Here is a 14,712-nt window from a genome sequence, read left to right as displayed (position 1 = left end):
AAATGCCATCAAGTATAGTAATTATAATGTTTGAATTGGACTTCACTTTTTCAGACAAAGACTTTGAATTTCATAGAATGCATTTTTGGAATTAGAATTTCATCTACATATTATTTAAATGCCTTAGGTCACTATTGTATTTCCCTTTAACCTATGATTATTGTGGGTGGTCCACCTATAATGGGCATTTATTTTCCCCGTTTTCTTTTCTACACTTTTCATTCTTTATCATTTTAAATATTTACTTTTTATCTTATACTTTCTGATATTAAAATTTAAATTCTTGTAATTCCAGGAAGAACAATTATGAAATTGAGTAGGAAATTTTTGTACAATATACTTCTTATAATTAGTATATTTGATGAATCAAAAAAATTAGTAACTATTATTATTAATTTATCAAATATAAAAATATAAAATTAATGTATTAAAAATAAATTGCATATAAATTTAATATTATAAATTACTATATAATAGAAAATTTATTATAAAAATGCAAGCTAAATATCAAACTCTAAAATAATTCTATAATAATTACATTTTCTTTTAATTTAAAATATAATTTTTATTTTATTTTATTTTTCGATAATAAATAGATAGATATTATTTTATACAATAACTTTTATAAAAATTATACATGATAATTTCTAAATTTTTTTGAATTTACTATTAAGGATAAGTATTATATACAATTACAAACACTTATATTTTCTTTAAAATTTATATATTGTTCTATTTATATAGAAACTTATTTTGAATTTTTATCTTTTAGAATTTAAAAATTAAAATTTTAAATAAAATTTCATTTCAACAGAATATATAAATTTTAATTTTGAAATTAATTTTACAAAATTGTACAGTTCTAATAATGTAAGAGATAATAATACTTAAATGATTAGTACTTTTCTATTATTATTGAATAAGTAAATTATTAATTATCTAAGAAGAATAATTTTATAAAAAAATTTAATTAATAACCAAATTTATAAAATTATAAATATAAAACATATGACTGTATTTATATTTAATATTATAAATATATTGATAAATATTTTTGATGTAATTAATATATCAATTAATAAGCTATTTTTAATTAACAAATATAATAGAAAATATTGTTTTAATTATATTTTTATGTTTATTAATAAGTTAGTCTTTTAATTATAATTTTAACCGATAACAAAATTTAAAGTTTTTATTAAATTTATTTTATAATAAAATAAGTAATGAATATAAAGAGTGGCAAGTAATTGTGAGGAGGTGGATGATGGATGATTAGTTTTTCTTAATCTTAGGAAAAAGGAAAATTTAAAGTTACAGCGTAACGCAGATTGATAAAAACTGAATTTGGAAAAAGAAGATTCTCTCACCAGTCACAGCTCAGCCTCAAAAATCACCACTTTGGTTACCATAAACCTTACTATATAAATACCCATTTCTTATGAATACTTTAAAAGAAGAAAAAAAATAAAATAAAAAGAAACACTGGACCTTTCTCTTATATCAATTGATCCACCATGGCGTTGAGATCTTCAGGTAGGAAACTCTCGTTCGAAGTCCTAAACGAAAGTGAAAGCAGCTCTATTTATGGGCTTCACTACAAATCAAATACGGATCCGATTGATACAGCTGACAATAAAGTTAATCGTAAAAAGAAAAAACACAAGAAAAAGAAACATCATTCTTCCTCTATTATACCTGAAGAGCATCCGATCCATGAAAACAGCTTCTTCCCCGATTCAAATTCCATTCCCAATACCACCATTGAAAACGGAAGCCTGTATTTGGAGAATATTACAACAAGCACCAGTAGTTTTATCGGAGGAGGAGGAGGGAGTGTTGTCTGTACGGTAAGTGATGTTCCGGAAATTGCGAGTGTATTGAGGCAGAGAAATGTTAGTAATGGCGGAGGAGGAGGAGGAGGAGAAGAGTTGGCTTCTTCATCGGAGAAGGCGAAGGAGAGTGGAGTGGAGGTGAATTCACCGGAGGAGAAGCAATGGAGGAGTGAGGGCATTAACGGATTTCAAATTCCAAAGTTGGAACCAGCGGAATCTCTGGATTGGAATCGTCTCATGGCTGCTGTGGATCCTAATTGTAAGTAAACCTAAGTTTTCTTATGTGATGATTAATTTGATCTATACAGACTTGTTAGTTATGCTATTTTAATATTGGCTTTATTGTTTAGTTGAGAATTCACCAGGGAAGTATTTTATGGAGGAGATGCGTAAAGGAAATGCATTAAGGAGCACAACAACTCTTGGCAGTGAGAAAGAAAGGGAGAGAGTTTATGATACTATCTTTCGTTTGCCTTGGAGATGTGAACTGGTATTCTCAGCTTTATACTGATTGTTAATTCGTTATGTTATAGTTATACTATGATGTTTGATTAATTGCAGTGCTAATTTTGCAGCTTATAGATGTCGGCTTTTTTGTGTGCTTGGATTCATTTCTATCGCTGTTAACTATCATGCCAACTAGAATTCTCATCACCATTTGGAGGTTTCTCAATACAAGGTCACTGCTAGACTCTTTCAGACTGCTTCTACTTTTCCGTTGTTCGTTTTGTGGATGAATTTAAGAGCCAAATTTGTAGCATATTGTGTCAAAGCGTATGTCTCCTTTTGTGCAAGCAGGTTCACCTTTCTGCTAATTGATTCTTCTTTTACTAGACTTGAGGTTTAAAAAAAGAAATTATGGCTGTTGGTATGTGATAGCAACAACATGTCCTTGTAGGTTTGACTTTTACAACGTTTCTGACTTAGTGGTGTGTCTTTTGAGATGGACTATGTGCCAGAAAATGTCTGTGGTTTTCTAGTGAAAACGTGATTTGGGATTGAGAGTATGTTACCTTGAATATGGATTCAAATCCCATATTTGTTGGATTGGAATCATTGGGCGCTTTTGGAATTTAAATTGCAAGTCTATACAATGGTGTCATTTTGGACTTGGTTAGCTGGTTCAAATATTTAATGTCTTCTCTGGATTCTATCTGTTGTGGAAGTAATAGTGGTTAAGATCTGTTTCCTTTATCATACTTGTAAACTTATCCTATCCACAAACACATGCATTGGGTTCTTCTTGTTCTATTTATATTACAGATTTGTGGTAGCTTGCAGTTGCAATAATGATAAAATAACCTAACCATGTTTGTGGCAGGCAGTTCAAGAAGCCTTCTGCATCAGAGCTCTCTGATATTGGTTGCTTTATAGTGTTGACTTCCGGTGTTGCACTTTTGGAGCACACAGGTACAGGAAAATATACATTCTTGTGATATTTTTGTCATTTGTATATCCAATTTTTACAACTAGTATTCTTAAGGCAGAATAGGATTTGGATGCTGAGTTCTGATTATTGTGTTATCTTTAATGCTTTCATTTTCTCAGATATCAGCTTAATATATCACATGATTCGTGGTCAAGGAACAATCAAACTCTATGTAGTTTACAATGTTCTGGAGGTAAGCATGCAAAGTAACTGATATGAGAATTGTTAAAATTCAACTTGACATTGATAGTTCTGATGAACATTATGTCATGGCTGGTTCTGTAAACTTCCCTCTCGAGTTGTACTTATTGGATATGTTGATCTTGATTTTCGTGCTGAAACTTATGCAGATATTTGATAAACTATGCCAAAGTTTTGGTGGGGATGTGTTGCAGACTCTATTTAACTCTGCAGAAGGTCTAGCTAGTTGTTCAAAAGAAAATATGAGATTCTGGATGTGGAGATTTATCTCTGATCAGGCTTTAGCTATGGCCTTTTCCAATATCCTTAATATTGCATTGATTTTATTGGTGTCATTATTTTGTCACTCTCATTTTGTTTCCTTGACAATCCTTACTTCTTCATTCATTCATTTTATTAGCTCAGGCAATCACTTTGTCGACTTGTATTGTTGCTCATAATAATGCCTTGATGGCTTTGCTGGTATCCAACAACTTTGCTGAGATAAAAAGTAATGTCTTCAAACGTTTCAGCAAGGATAATATCCACAGTCTTGTGTATTCTGGTGAGTTTGCAATCTTGTACCTCTCATTTACAGTTCTCTAAATGATGAATGAATCTGTTCTCTGTCGTCAATTTGTTGGATAGGGCCTTCGCTGCCAGTTTTAGTCAATATTTTAAATTCATGGGAATGGAGATATGTTGGTGTGACATCTGGTATGGTGATTACTGTTGGCAGATGCTTCCCTCGGTCAACGACTCCATTAGCTAATCTTTTCTTTTTTCAAAAGGAAATAATAAACAAAGTATGCAAATTGCTGAGACTCTTGTGAAGATCTTAAATTATTTTCAACACAGTTCTGGAATTTTTCTAGTTCACTATTAATCTACCAAACTTTGATTTACCATGTACCATCAACACAAACGCTGCTGGATCTATGCATGTCTGCTATTATACAACTATAGAAGATTTTCAGAGATGCACATTTTACTGCTGTCGGATCTGGAAATTATTTTGGAACAGGATTCTTAGTCATAGAACTGCATTTGCCACCCATGATGATTTATATGCTTTGAGTATCACGTTGACGCAATAGTAATTATCTACTGCATCATTTTCCTTTGGCTGATTATGCTTAGAAAGCTAAGATGCCTTTCATTGTCAAGGGTTCATATGTCAATGACTTAATGCAAGTGAGACCTAATTGAAAATTATTATTACATGTATCTTTTTGCTCTGAAAGAGTTAATTCTTACATTGCTACCTCGTCTCCTTCATTTGGAGTTTAGTGTTTTCAAGGCATACAGGGTTTATCCAATAGTTGTAGAGAATTTTATCAAACTAAAATTAAAGGAAGTTGATAATTGATATAGAGGCCCTGTATTATGTTTGGAGTGAATGCATATTTCAGTCTACAGCAGGTTAATTTACGCTTTAATCATCAGATTTGCTGATTTCATAAACAGGCACATCTTTATTCAAGTATATGATATTAATGACCAAGTACATCAAAAAAAATGTCTTAAAACGTTATGACTGACATAGGTCTTGCATTTTCTTGCTTCCATTTGTGTATGGAACTGATTCCAGGTTTGCATTTGCCATGAAAAGATAAAGGAACTAGTTGCAAATCCATCATGTCCTTCATGGCATATGACTTCAAAACTTTCCATTATTTCTGTTAGTATGGCTAGGAATTCATGGAGATGCAGCTAGAGCATTTCAATTTGTTGCACTTTTTTCTCTGGTGCAATTATGTAGTTCATTCTGTCTAACATACTCATATGCCATTGCTTATCACCAGATTCAGTAGAGAGATTCCACATTTCAGCATTTCTCTTATTTGTCTTGGCTCAAAACATTCTGGAGGCTGAGGGTCCTTGGTTTGAGAGTTTTCTTTCTGTAAGTTAAGTCGAAATATTTTTTTACATGCATCATGCTCTAAAAGGAGGAACGGAAGATAGAATTATTCCTCACATGTTTCACTTATATTCTTATATTTCTTATTTAAATTCTGTAGAATGCTCTGATGGTTTTCTTCTGTGAGATGTTAATTGATATCATAAAGCATTCATTTCTTGCCAAATTCAATGACATAAGGCCCATTGCATACTCTGAATTTCTTGAAGAGCTTTGCAACCAGGTAAGTCCATGTACAATGTTTCCCTAACCTCATTTCCTTCCTTTTTAGAGTATTATCCTTATATAGAGCCATTCTATTCTAACTCCCTTATTAATATTCTGTCTACTTTTTAGAGACACAAACTTTGTCCTTCGTTCTGTTTTTCTTCCTTTATGTGAATATCGTAGCTGACCTTTTTTAATCGGGTTATATGTTTATTGCAGACTTTGAATATTCAAACCGAGGACAAGAAAAAACATCTCACTTTCATTCCTCTGGCACCAGCTTGTGTGGTAATACTTATTAAAAGCTTCTATACTTGCTGTTTATTGAGGCACTTGAAATGCTTAGATGAGTAGGACTTGCTGTGATTCCAGCAGTTCTAGACTTGATGTGCTGTTAATAAGGAGAATATGGCAGTCTTATTAGTGCTCTATGATTTCTCTGTTTTGGAGGAAAGGTCCCTGTTCATATATATATATATATATATATCTCAAAATGCTCTATATTACATTAGAAATGTCATTGGTTTACAATGTGCTAGCTGTATGCTCATCAACTAGGGGGTCTAAAATGTTTTCTGGATTATGCTTGCTTAATTTGTTGGCTTGTATTTAGAAGATTTTAAAACCCATTCTGAATGGGTTTCAGGTTATACGAGTACTAACTCCAGTGTATGCTGCTCACCTTCCCTATAGTCCTTTTTCATGGAGGTTCTTTTGGATCCTCCTCTTGTCTGCCATGACCTACGTAATGCTAACAAGTTTAAAGGTGATGATTGGCATGGGACTACAAAAGCATGCGACCTGGTATGTGAATAGGTGCCGAAAGAGAAAAAATCATCTTCACAGTGACTAATGGTACAAATAGCAAAAGCAGAATCACTTCATAAACATCCGGCATTGTTCATCTTGCTTCTGAAGATCATTTTCAGCTGGAGGAAACCTCAGCTCGGAACATCTGCAAGAAGTCTTTCTCCTGCAGTTGGACATGTAACGAAGTGCAAAACATCTTCGGACTGCTTAAGCTAGAGGTACTGACTGTCTAGCCCGTTAATTGAGTTCCGTGGGGGGTTTTCCCTGCAATTTTGTTACAAAGAAAGATCATTTTGTTATTGATACAGAGGGTACAATGATTAACCTAAATCTACGATGTATAGTTCTCTTCTCCAAATGCTTATAAGGTAAAAATCATTTTGTTCAGATGTATGGGACAAAAAAGAAAAGGATAGTTACTCAGTTTTATGTTTATACGGAAAATTATGCTTGCAATGATTTCCGAAGTGCAGATTTAGATCAGAACCAATTAGTTTAATTGAACTTGAGATTTTATTACTTCCAGGTCCAGGGAAACCGGCTAGTAGTCTGGTAACCTCATGGTCAATTGTGTATTTGTTCGTGTTCTGCAAAGTATTTTTATTTAAGTTACTATTGTTATTTTTTGGAGCCTAGTTAACGAATTTTTTGTTACAGTACTTAACAAATTAGCAACATAGAGATTGTTGAAAGAAATTACTGGTGTAAAGCTATCTTACAATTTTTATTTTTTTTTAAAAGTGAAAAATTGGAGAAAAGCTTTTCTGTATTTCTGAAAAAAAAAAAAAAAAAAAAAAAAAAAAAAGAATAAGGTAGCATTTCATTTTCTTCTTTAATTTGCTCAGGTGTGGCACAGATGGAGACAGATGCGGACATTCGTTGAATTTCTCAAATCAAAGTCAAATTATTATTTATTCCCCTTGGACTTCTTTCTGTTTTTGAGAAGAAACTCTCCCATTCTATAAAGATAGTTCCCTTTTGTTTTTTAAGTTAAAAAAAAAAATTTAGTTGAATAACTAATGGTGCTTTATTTATTAATATAAATATCATCATTTAAAATCAAATTTTAACTTTATTATTTCAAAATTATAGATTTTTATTGAATATGTTTATGAGTTTCAATGTTATTTGAATCTCAACAATAATAAATTATAGAGTAACAATGGATGAGTTGAAATAAGATTAGTATGAATAATTTACATTTAAAATGTCTGATAATAGTATTTCAATGAAAAATAGTAAAACTAGTGGCATCAACTTCTTAAAAAACTCGTGGAAATTAAAAGTTGACTATTTTCTTTAGCTGAAAGAAGTATTCACATTTAGGCTTTAGTGGCATTTTGGTAATAACCTCACCAATTCTATCATGCTTTTTATATTCTATTTTCACTTTATTTTAATCATCATGGGATCAGATTTCATTTGATCATCTAATGGTTGTTATTTCTAAACCAAAATCATGATGAAAGAATATAAAATGCTACTTAAAAAATAGCAAGATATTCCGTGGACCATACAATGAGGCACTTTTTGTTTTAAATTCTAATGCTTATACTGAGAAATTGTTTTCAATTAGATGGAAACACTTCAATTCATAATTTTGCGGCTCAGCTTAGCTTAATAAGCTAGATTTGATATCCGCATTATGCAATGTGTTGTGTATTTAATACACGCATATAGTTTTTTTTTTAAATATTCATCTTCTATTTATATTAAAAACAGTCAATTTTAATGATATGAACAATATATAAACTACTTACCCAATTCAAATTATTGACAATAATTTGTACGTGGGTCATTGTTATAACAGATTTAAATGTCTTATCTTTTTATCAATTTTTATTAGGTAAACATTAAATATGATAGTATTTTTCTTCTAATTTTACTGATTTATTTTAAGAAACGAATAAAAAATAATTGTTTTTTTTTTAATTATATAAGAAGAGAGCCTCAAAGTTGAGATCTTGTACATTGAAAATGAAAGGTTAATTTTTCTTTTCTTTTTCTGTAAACAAAAAAAAAATGCCTTCGTCCCATAAAAAGTTCAAAACAAATGAAAGACATAGAATAAGATATGTGATTATGTTAAACTGATAACTAATTGTTCATGAAAGAAATATATCAGACAGCAGGTATAATGCCAAAACTCATAAATGCTCGGCAAATGTCAGTAGTGCAACGATTAAAACATGAACCAATTTAGTCAATAGATACATGTAAGCAATTACAAACTCAAGCAAAATATTTTGAAAAAAAAAAATGGCTTTTTATATGTCTCTATATTAAATTATAAATAATTAACATTCTATTTTAATTTATCTTAAAATATATATATTCAATAATACTTTCTATTTTTCGCTCTAATTGATTTTTTATTTATAAAATAAAAAAAAATAAACAAGGAGAAAAATATGACTTTAAAAAATTTAAAATATATATATATATATATATATATATATATATTATAATATGCTTGAAAGCTAGCCATTTAAGAATTACTTTTTCTCTCCTTAATTTTAAAAGAGAAAATATGATTCTTAAATTATTTTTAAAAATATATATATAAAATAAAATATATTAAAATATTAATTTATATATATATATTTATAATAAAAAAATAGTAATTTAAGAACTTGCTAGGATCCTCTTAGAAACTTGAATTCCTCAGTAAAACCTATGCCCAAAAAAGTAAAAGCAAAATGTATTTTAAGTTCTAGAATTTATATTTATATTTATATTTTTATTTCATTAAAGTCTTATATTTTTATTTTTATTTTTATTGAAAATCTAATAGTTCTTAATCACAACAAAAATAAAAATATAAAGGCTCAACAATATAAATAAAAATCTCATATATAAAAAGTGCTAAATAAAAAAAATAAAATCTAAAAACTTAATAAAATAAAATTAAAATATTTACAGACTTGATAATAGATTATGCCGAAAATAAAGATATGACCACATGATGTGGCATGCATGACATATCATGAAACCCAATCTTTGCAAGCTATCGTGGAACCACCCTTCACTTTCTCTTCTCTTTATGTACTTCACATCTCACTCTCTCTCTCTCTCTCTTTCTCTTTGGTTAATGGAGACTGAATAATTTGCAGTACAAATTTGATTTTCTTTTATTAAACTTTAGTACATCTAATGTATAGATTGATTGTTAATGGCTTATAAATGGAAGATGAGTCCTTCTAAATATCATCAAATTGTTTTTATGTTATTAATAACTTTTTGCAGTAAGAATATTTATACAATGAACACTCATATAATATAATAATTTTAAATGTGTTAGCTTTTATTTATTTGTTTTGCTTTGAGTGGTCAATTTGTATTTTTAGAATGTCTCTCTCTCTTTCTCTCTCTCTCTCTCTCTCTATATATATATATATATATATATATATATATATATATATATATATATATATATATATATGTTCCTGAGTTTATATCAATTAGTCAATTTAACATTTTATGAAATTTATTTTTTTTAATATCTAAATACTTTTAATTTTTAATTTAATCTAACATGCACTCAAACTTTATTTTTTTGTAATATTTAAACACCTTTATATAACACATATATATGTATTAAATGAAAACACATGTCAAAAAAGTATTAAAATATTACAAGAAAAGCAACTTTAGGTTCCGTCATATTAGATTGAAAATTAAAGAGTTAAACAGACTAATACTATGTTTGATTTAAGTCCATAAAAGAATTCATTTAATTTAAAAAAAATATATGAAAGAAAAGATAAAATAGAAATGATAAAGTTGAAAAATAATATTTTAATGCTATAAAATGTATTGATTTATTAATATAGAATTCATTTGAAATTTTATATGTTTTATTAAAATTTAATTTAGCTATATAATCAATTCCATATAAATTTGATTATGTAGAATATTAAATTAACTTTCACTCAATTTAAAATATATAAATTTTAAATTTATAAATAAATTTCATAAACTTTATAGAGTTCAACTGTAAATGATTAAAATGCAAAACCACCCATATGCATTTGGCTTTTTAGGATTAATGAAATTTGTTTTATTAGTGTAATGATTTCTTATGATCTCTTATCTGGAAAAAAAAAAAAAGGAAAAGTTAAAGAGTTGTCCATTAAAAATATTTTTTTTTGTGGTAAATATTTATATTTTCTATCTACAATATTAAAATTAAAATTAAAATTAAACTTTTTCTTAACTTAAAATTAGAAAAAGAAGATAAACATAAGGAAATAACCATTTAAAGAAATCAACAAATGATAAGAGATAATGTCAAGACATGTAACAATCATTTCTGGATTTGCTTTTCTTATTATTATTATTATTATTATTATTATTCTGTTAATTAAATCTTGAGAAATTTCGGAGTAAATATAGGGGTATTTTGTGCTATAAATTCTTTTATATCTTTTCTACTAAAGATGGAAGTCTTTTCTAGAGCACACTCTTTTTTCTTATAATGTTTTTTTTTTTCTTGTTTCTTTATAAAGATCTTCATTATGTCCCCATAAAGTCAAAAATATCCCTGTAGTTGCTTCTATCCTTTTGGCAATTTTCAATTCAAAGGACATTGAAGACATTTACCTCCCATGATTAAGGGTAAATTATGATTTGCAATCTGTAAAGTGCTGACATATTGGAGAAACTTGTGGCCCTAAAAAAACAAAATCTTATTTGTCAAACAGCAAAGATTTTTTTATATATAATATATTGGAGCAGCTTTTTTATTTTATTATTTTAATAATTAGGCTAAACTATAACTTAATTAAATGATCTAACATTATATTTCTTTGTTCCTTCCTTTTGTTACATCAAAATGTTTAAATAGAAGAGGAATGATATTTTTTTCATACTACAAAATATATATATTTAAATTTCATAAAAAAAAAGGTACATTTATAATGAGAACAAGAATGTTAGTTAGATTTTATAATTTTTAAAATATTCAAACATAGAGTTGGATTCACACTGATAAATATTTACTATTCTAATGACTTTTTATATAATTGATATTTTTAGTTGACAGAAATATTATTATTTATTTACTAATTTGCACTCTAAAAAATGATTTTTAATTAGATATATAATTATTATATATTAATTAAAAAAATTAAATACTATGGATCTCACACTTTTTATTAGTTTTATTTTATATATAAAAAAAATGAACTTCACAGAAAGATATAGAAAGTTAAAATTTGCCAGTTTAGGAATGGTGAATTAGTGCCAAATTGAGTTTGATTTTTATTCATAATTAATTGACTGGCTTACCTTAAGTGGCTCATGCCAATGCATGAGAAAGCTCACAATTTCATTAGCTTACAAAGACTGCCATATATGCGGAATTTATGTTTAATTTGTGAAAAACCTAATTTTGATAACTAATATATTTTTATTTTTCATTTCTAAAATAATTAACAGAGATATACATTCACATTCCCGCCGTTGGTAGGCCACTTCTTTATGCTGAGTACTGAAACACTTCTGCTTCCTCAGACATTTCTCTTTCTCTTTCCTTTTCTTCTTTTTTTTTTTTTTTTTTTCATATTGAAACTTTCCTTATATCATTCCTTCATCAATATTTGAAACCCTTCTCTTCTCTCCCTTTCTCGTTTCTGTTATTCAGAATTTCTGCTTTTCTTTATTCACTAATTTAATTGAACAACTCATCGTTACACCAAGAACAGCTTTCATCTCAAATCAAGAAATGGTATGATCCTTTTCCTTTTTAGTCTATTATTTGAATCAATTACTGTGAATGAATGGTTGATTCTTTGTATGTGTTTTGAGTTTAATTTACACACTAAATACTCAAATTGTAAAAAAGAAAAAGAAATTGTATAACATCAGATATGTACTTTGTTTTTTATTGATAAGTTTTTATAAATTTGAGGTGTGTAGTTGTTGAATTGGGTGCAGGTGGGATGCAAGTATTACATAAAGAAGAAAGAAGATTGGTTAAGTGCATTACTAGAAAGCAAGTTCTTTGATTCTTGTGATCATCATCAAGAACTGAGAAAGAATGAGAAAAACGTCTTCTGTATGGATTGTAATCTTGAGTTTTGCAGGCATTGTGTGAAAGCTCACTGCCTTCACAGACAACTTCAGATCTGCAAGTATGTTTATCATGATGTTGTTCGCCTTCAAGACATTCAGAAGCATCTTGATTGCTCTAAAATCCAGGTTTTTCTCATAAACTAGTTCGAGATCTTAAATATGTCTACAAATTTGTATTAATTTGTTCTAATTTGAGATCTTAATTACATACAAGTGTTGGTGAATGTAAATGATTCTACTAGTACGTAATTCAGATACTCTCTGTTGATGAGCATTAAATCCTAAATCTGTGCATTCATCTACCTAATTGATTGGAGTAAAATTCCTCTTGGTTTAATAAGTTTTTTCTAATTAGTTGCATTCTTGTTAATTACTAATGCTGATGATGGGTCGATCATCATGGTTTCTGAAAGTGTTTTTTTTTTTTTCCTTCTTTTCAATAGACATACAAGATCAATGGAGAAAAGGCTGTACACTTGAACCCCCGGCCGCAAGCGAAAGATGCAAAACCATCAACCAAAGCAAAATTTGGTGCTGCTTGTGAAGCATGTGGAAGATATCTTCAAGACTTGCCTAATCGCTTTTGCTCCATTGCATGCAAGGTACTAAAGATTTAAAGATAAATTGTTACCCTTGTTGTTGTCAAATTGCAAAGAAACGACAGTCGATTATGTAAATATTTCAGGTTGCAGCAGTTTCAGTGAAGCCAAAAGAAGAAAATCATAATAGAACGATCACATTCTCAATTCAAGAATTCCCTCATCTTACTTGGAGAGAAAACTACAATCAAGAAAGACAGCATTCGAGTGAGAATTACGAATCATCCTCGCTTTCTTTGACTGATACGTCTGAGGAAACAACTCGTGGATGGACGAGGACGATGAGTTCAGCACTGAAGCCAAGAAGACAATTGCGCAAAAGGAAAGGAATCCCTCGAAGAGCTCCTCTTTGTTAATCCCAAAATTTAACAAATATTATACAATTTTGGCTCCAAATGAAATTTTAATAAGAAAAACCACAGCAGCTATAATAATAATCTTTTGCTTTTGATGAACATTTTCTGAGAGGTTGTACAGAATGAGTTGGTGAAGTATAGAAAATGGATCTTCGTGTATCTATCTTGATGGAATCTGATGAGTTTTTTAAATTAATCTTGATATGTTTTTCTTTTTTTCTAATTTTCTGCACCTCTTCCATACTATCCTTCACTTTCTTGATTAAATGAATCTTGGTTTCTTAGTGTGCTGGCATATGTGATGTCTTTTCTATCCTGTTTCTTGTTAAATTAAAAAAAAAAAAGAATGAGAGTTTACAGTGAGTTAAAGCTGCTCACAGTTGATCTGAATTCCTTTCATTCTCAATCTGTTAGGCCGTCAATAGATTGCGAGGCATGTCGCAATCTTTGTCAGATAGGGAGCTGTGGTGGGAGTCACATTTTGGTATTTTTCTTTGTTAGTTGTAAGATTGGGACCCTCTTCTCCATGCGTTATGGCAAAAATGTTTTGTTAATACTGTTTTCTTATGAATGTGGCAGACATAAAAATAAAATTAAAAATTAAAAAGCCGCCAAAAAAGTTGGTTTTTGGGGATTGTATAGGAGTTATTATTTTCAAAGAATCCTGTGATTAAACAATAGTGTGAATAGTTTAAATACAGAGCATATAGCAGATGCATGATTTTCATGTTATTTCTTATTATTGCGTATTTAGTCTGACAGTACATATATAAAAATTTTACATTCATTTGTACCTCAAAAGAAATGAATTGTAAGATTATGTCCAAACCATTGTGTTTCTTTTAATTCTCATGTTATGTTATTATATAACAAAAGTTACATGCTTTTAAGAGATTAAGGTGCTCTTTTTTTTTTCTTCTCTTATTTTTGGTGGTAGGCCAATTAGATTAGTTGTTGTTGTCATTGCTCGGCTCGAGTGCATCTTTTTGTTTTTCTTTAACATTCTTTTTAGACTTACTTTTATGTTGTTCTGAAAAAATAATTAAAGTTAAATATCCATTCTTTTGACAATTCAGAGGGTAAATTTATGTTGCCATTAGATAACTTCATATAATAATAATAAAAAAATATTAAATCAATAAATTTCGACACATATTAATATATTATTATATTGAGCGTAATATATGAGAAATAATACATTCCAAATATTTTAAATTTCACATGTCTCCTATGATCAGCATCTATTATTTCTATCCCAATTCTTCTTTGTATATAAATGCTTACTTTCGCAATGCAATTT

The 14,712-nt window shown here is 28.9% G+C and overlaps 2 protein-coding genes across 3 annotated transcripts; both read left to right on the top strand.

The window, feature by feature from the left end:
- The first annotated feature begins 1,269 nt into the window (after positions 1 to 1,269).
- Positions 1,270 to 6,841, top strand: LOC8272294 (protein POLLEN DEFECTIVE IN GUIDANCE 1). The gene is made up of 11 exons (XM_015724409.2): positions 1,270 to 2,094; positions 2,186 to 2,325; positions 2,411 to 2,514; positions 3,157 to 3,245; positions 3,384 to 3,457; positions 3,615 to 3,765; positions 3,842 to 4,009; positions 5,250 to 5,347; positions 5,466 to 5,588; positions 5,792 to 5,860; positions 6,219 to 6,841. The coding sequence occupies exons 1-11, from the start codon at positions 1,518 to 1,520 to the stop codon at positions 6,423 to 6,425; spliced, it is 1,800 nt and encodes a 599-aa protein (XP_015579895.1). The 5' UTR covers positions 1,270 to 1,517; the 3' UTR covers positions 6,426 to 6,841.
- A 4,834-nt stretch (positions 6,842 to 11,675) lies between these two features.
- Positions 11,676 to 13,634, top strand: LOC8272293 (protein RGF1 INDUCIBLE TRANSCRIPTION FACTOR 1). 2 transcript variants are annotated; one of them, XM_048373714.1, is made up of 4 exons: positions 11,676 to 12,110; positions 12,302 to 12,583; positions 12,901 to 13,059; positions 13,143 to 13,634. In XM_048373714.1, exons 1-4 carry the CDS (start codon positions 12,108 to 12,110, stop codon positions 13,410 to 13,412), a joined length of 714 nt encoding a protein of 237 aa, XP_048229671.1. In that variant the 5' UTR covers positions 11,676 to 12,107; the 3' UTR covers positions 13,413 to 13,634. The 2 variants fall into 2 exon arrangements, with proteins under 2 accessions (XP_048229671.1, XP_002527532.1); XM_002527486.4 differs by having other exon boundaries at positions 11,685 to 12,110; positions 12,320 to 12,583.
- Positions 13,635 to 14,712: the final 1,078 nt, after the last annotated feature.

This window comes from Ricinus communis, chromosome 5 (genome assembly GCF_019578655.1).
Source record: "Ricinus communis isolate WT05 ecotype wild-type chromosome 5, ASM1957865v1, whole genome shotgun sequence".
NCBI lineage: Eukaryota > Viridiplantae > Streptophyta > Magnoliopsida > Malpighiales > Euphorbiaceae > Ricinus > Ricinus communis.
This window is presented reverse-complemented; position numbering and strand designations above follow the sequence as displayed.

Excerpts from the sequence above, each read along its gene's own strand:
- LOC8272294 (XM_015724409.2), top strand. The coding sequence starts at position 1,518 with ATGGCGTTGAGATCTTCAGGTAGGAAACTCTCGTTCGAAGTCCTAAAC. Across the intron at positions 2,095-2,185 it reads GGCTGCTGTGGATCCTAATT|TTGAGAATTCACCAGGGAAG; the intron begins GTAAGTAAACCT and ends TTTATTGTTTAG. Across the intron at positions 5,589-5,791 it reads TTGAAGAGCTTTGCAACCAG|ACTTTGAATATTCAAACCGA; the intron begins GTAAGTCCATGT and ends TGTTTATTGCAG.
- LOC8272293 (XM_048373714.1), top strand. Across the intron at positions 12,584-12,900 it reads TTGATTGCTCTAAAATCCAG|ACATACAAGATCAATGGAGA; the intron begins GTTTTTCTCATA and ends TCTTTTCAATAG. Across the intron at positions 13,060-13,142 it reads TTTGCTCCATTGCATGCAAG|GTTGCAGCAGTTTCAGTGAA; the intron begins GTACTAAAGATT and ends TAAATATTTCAG.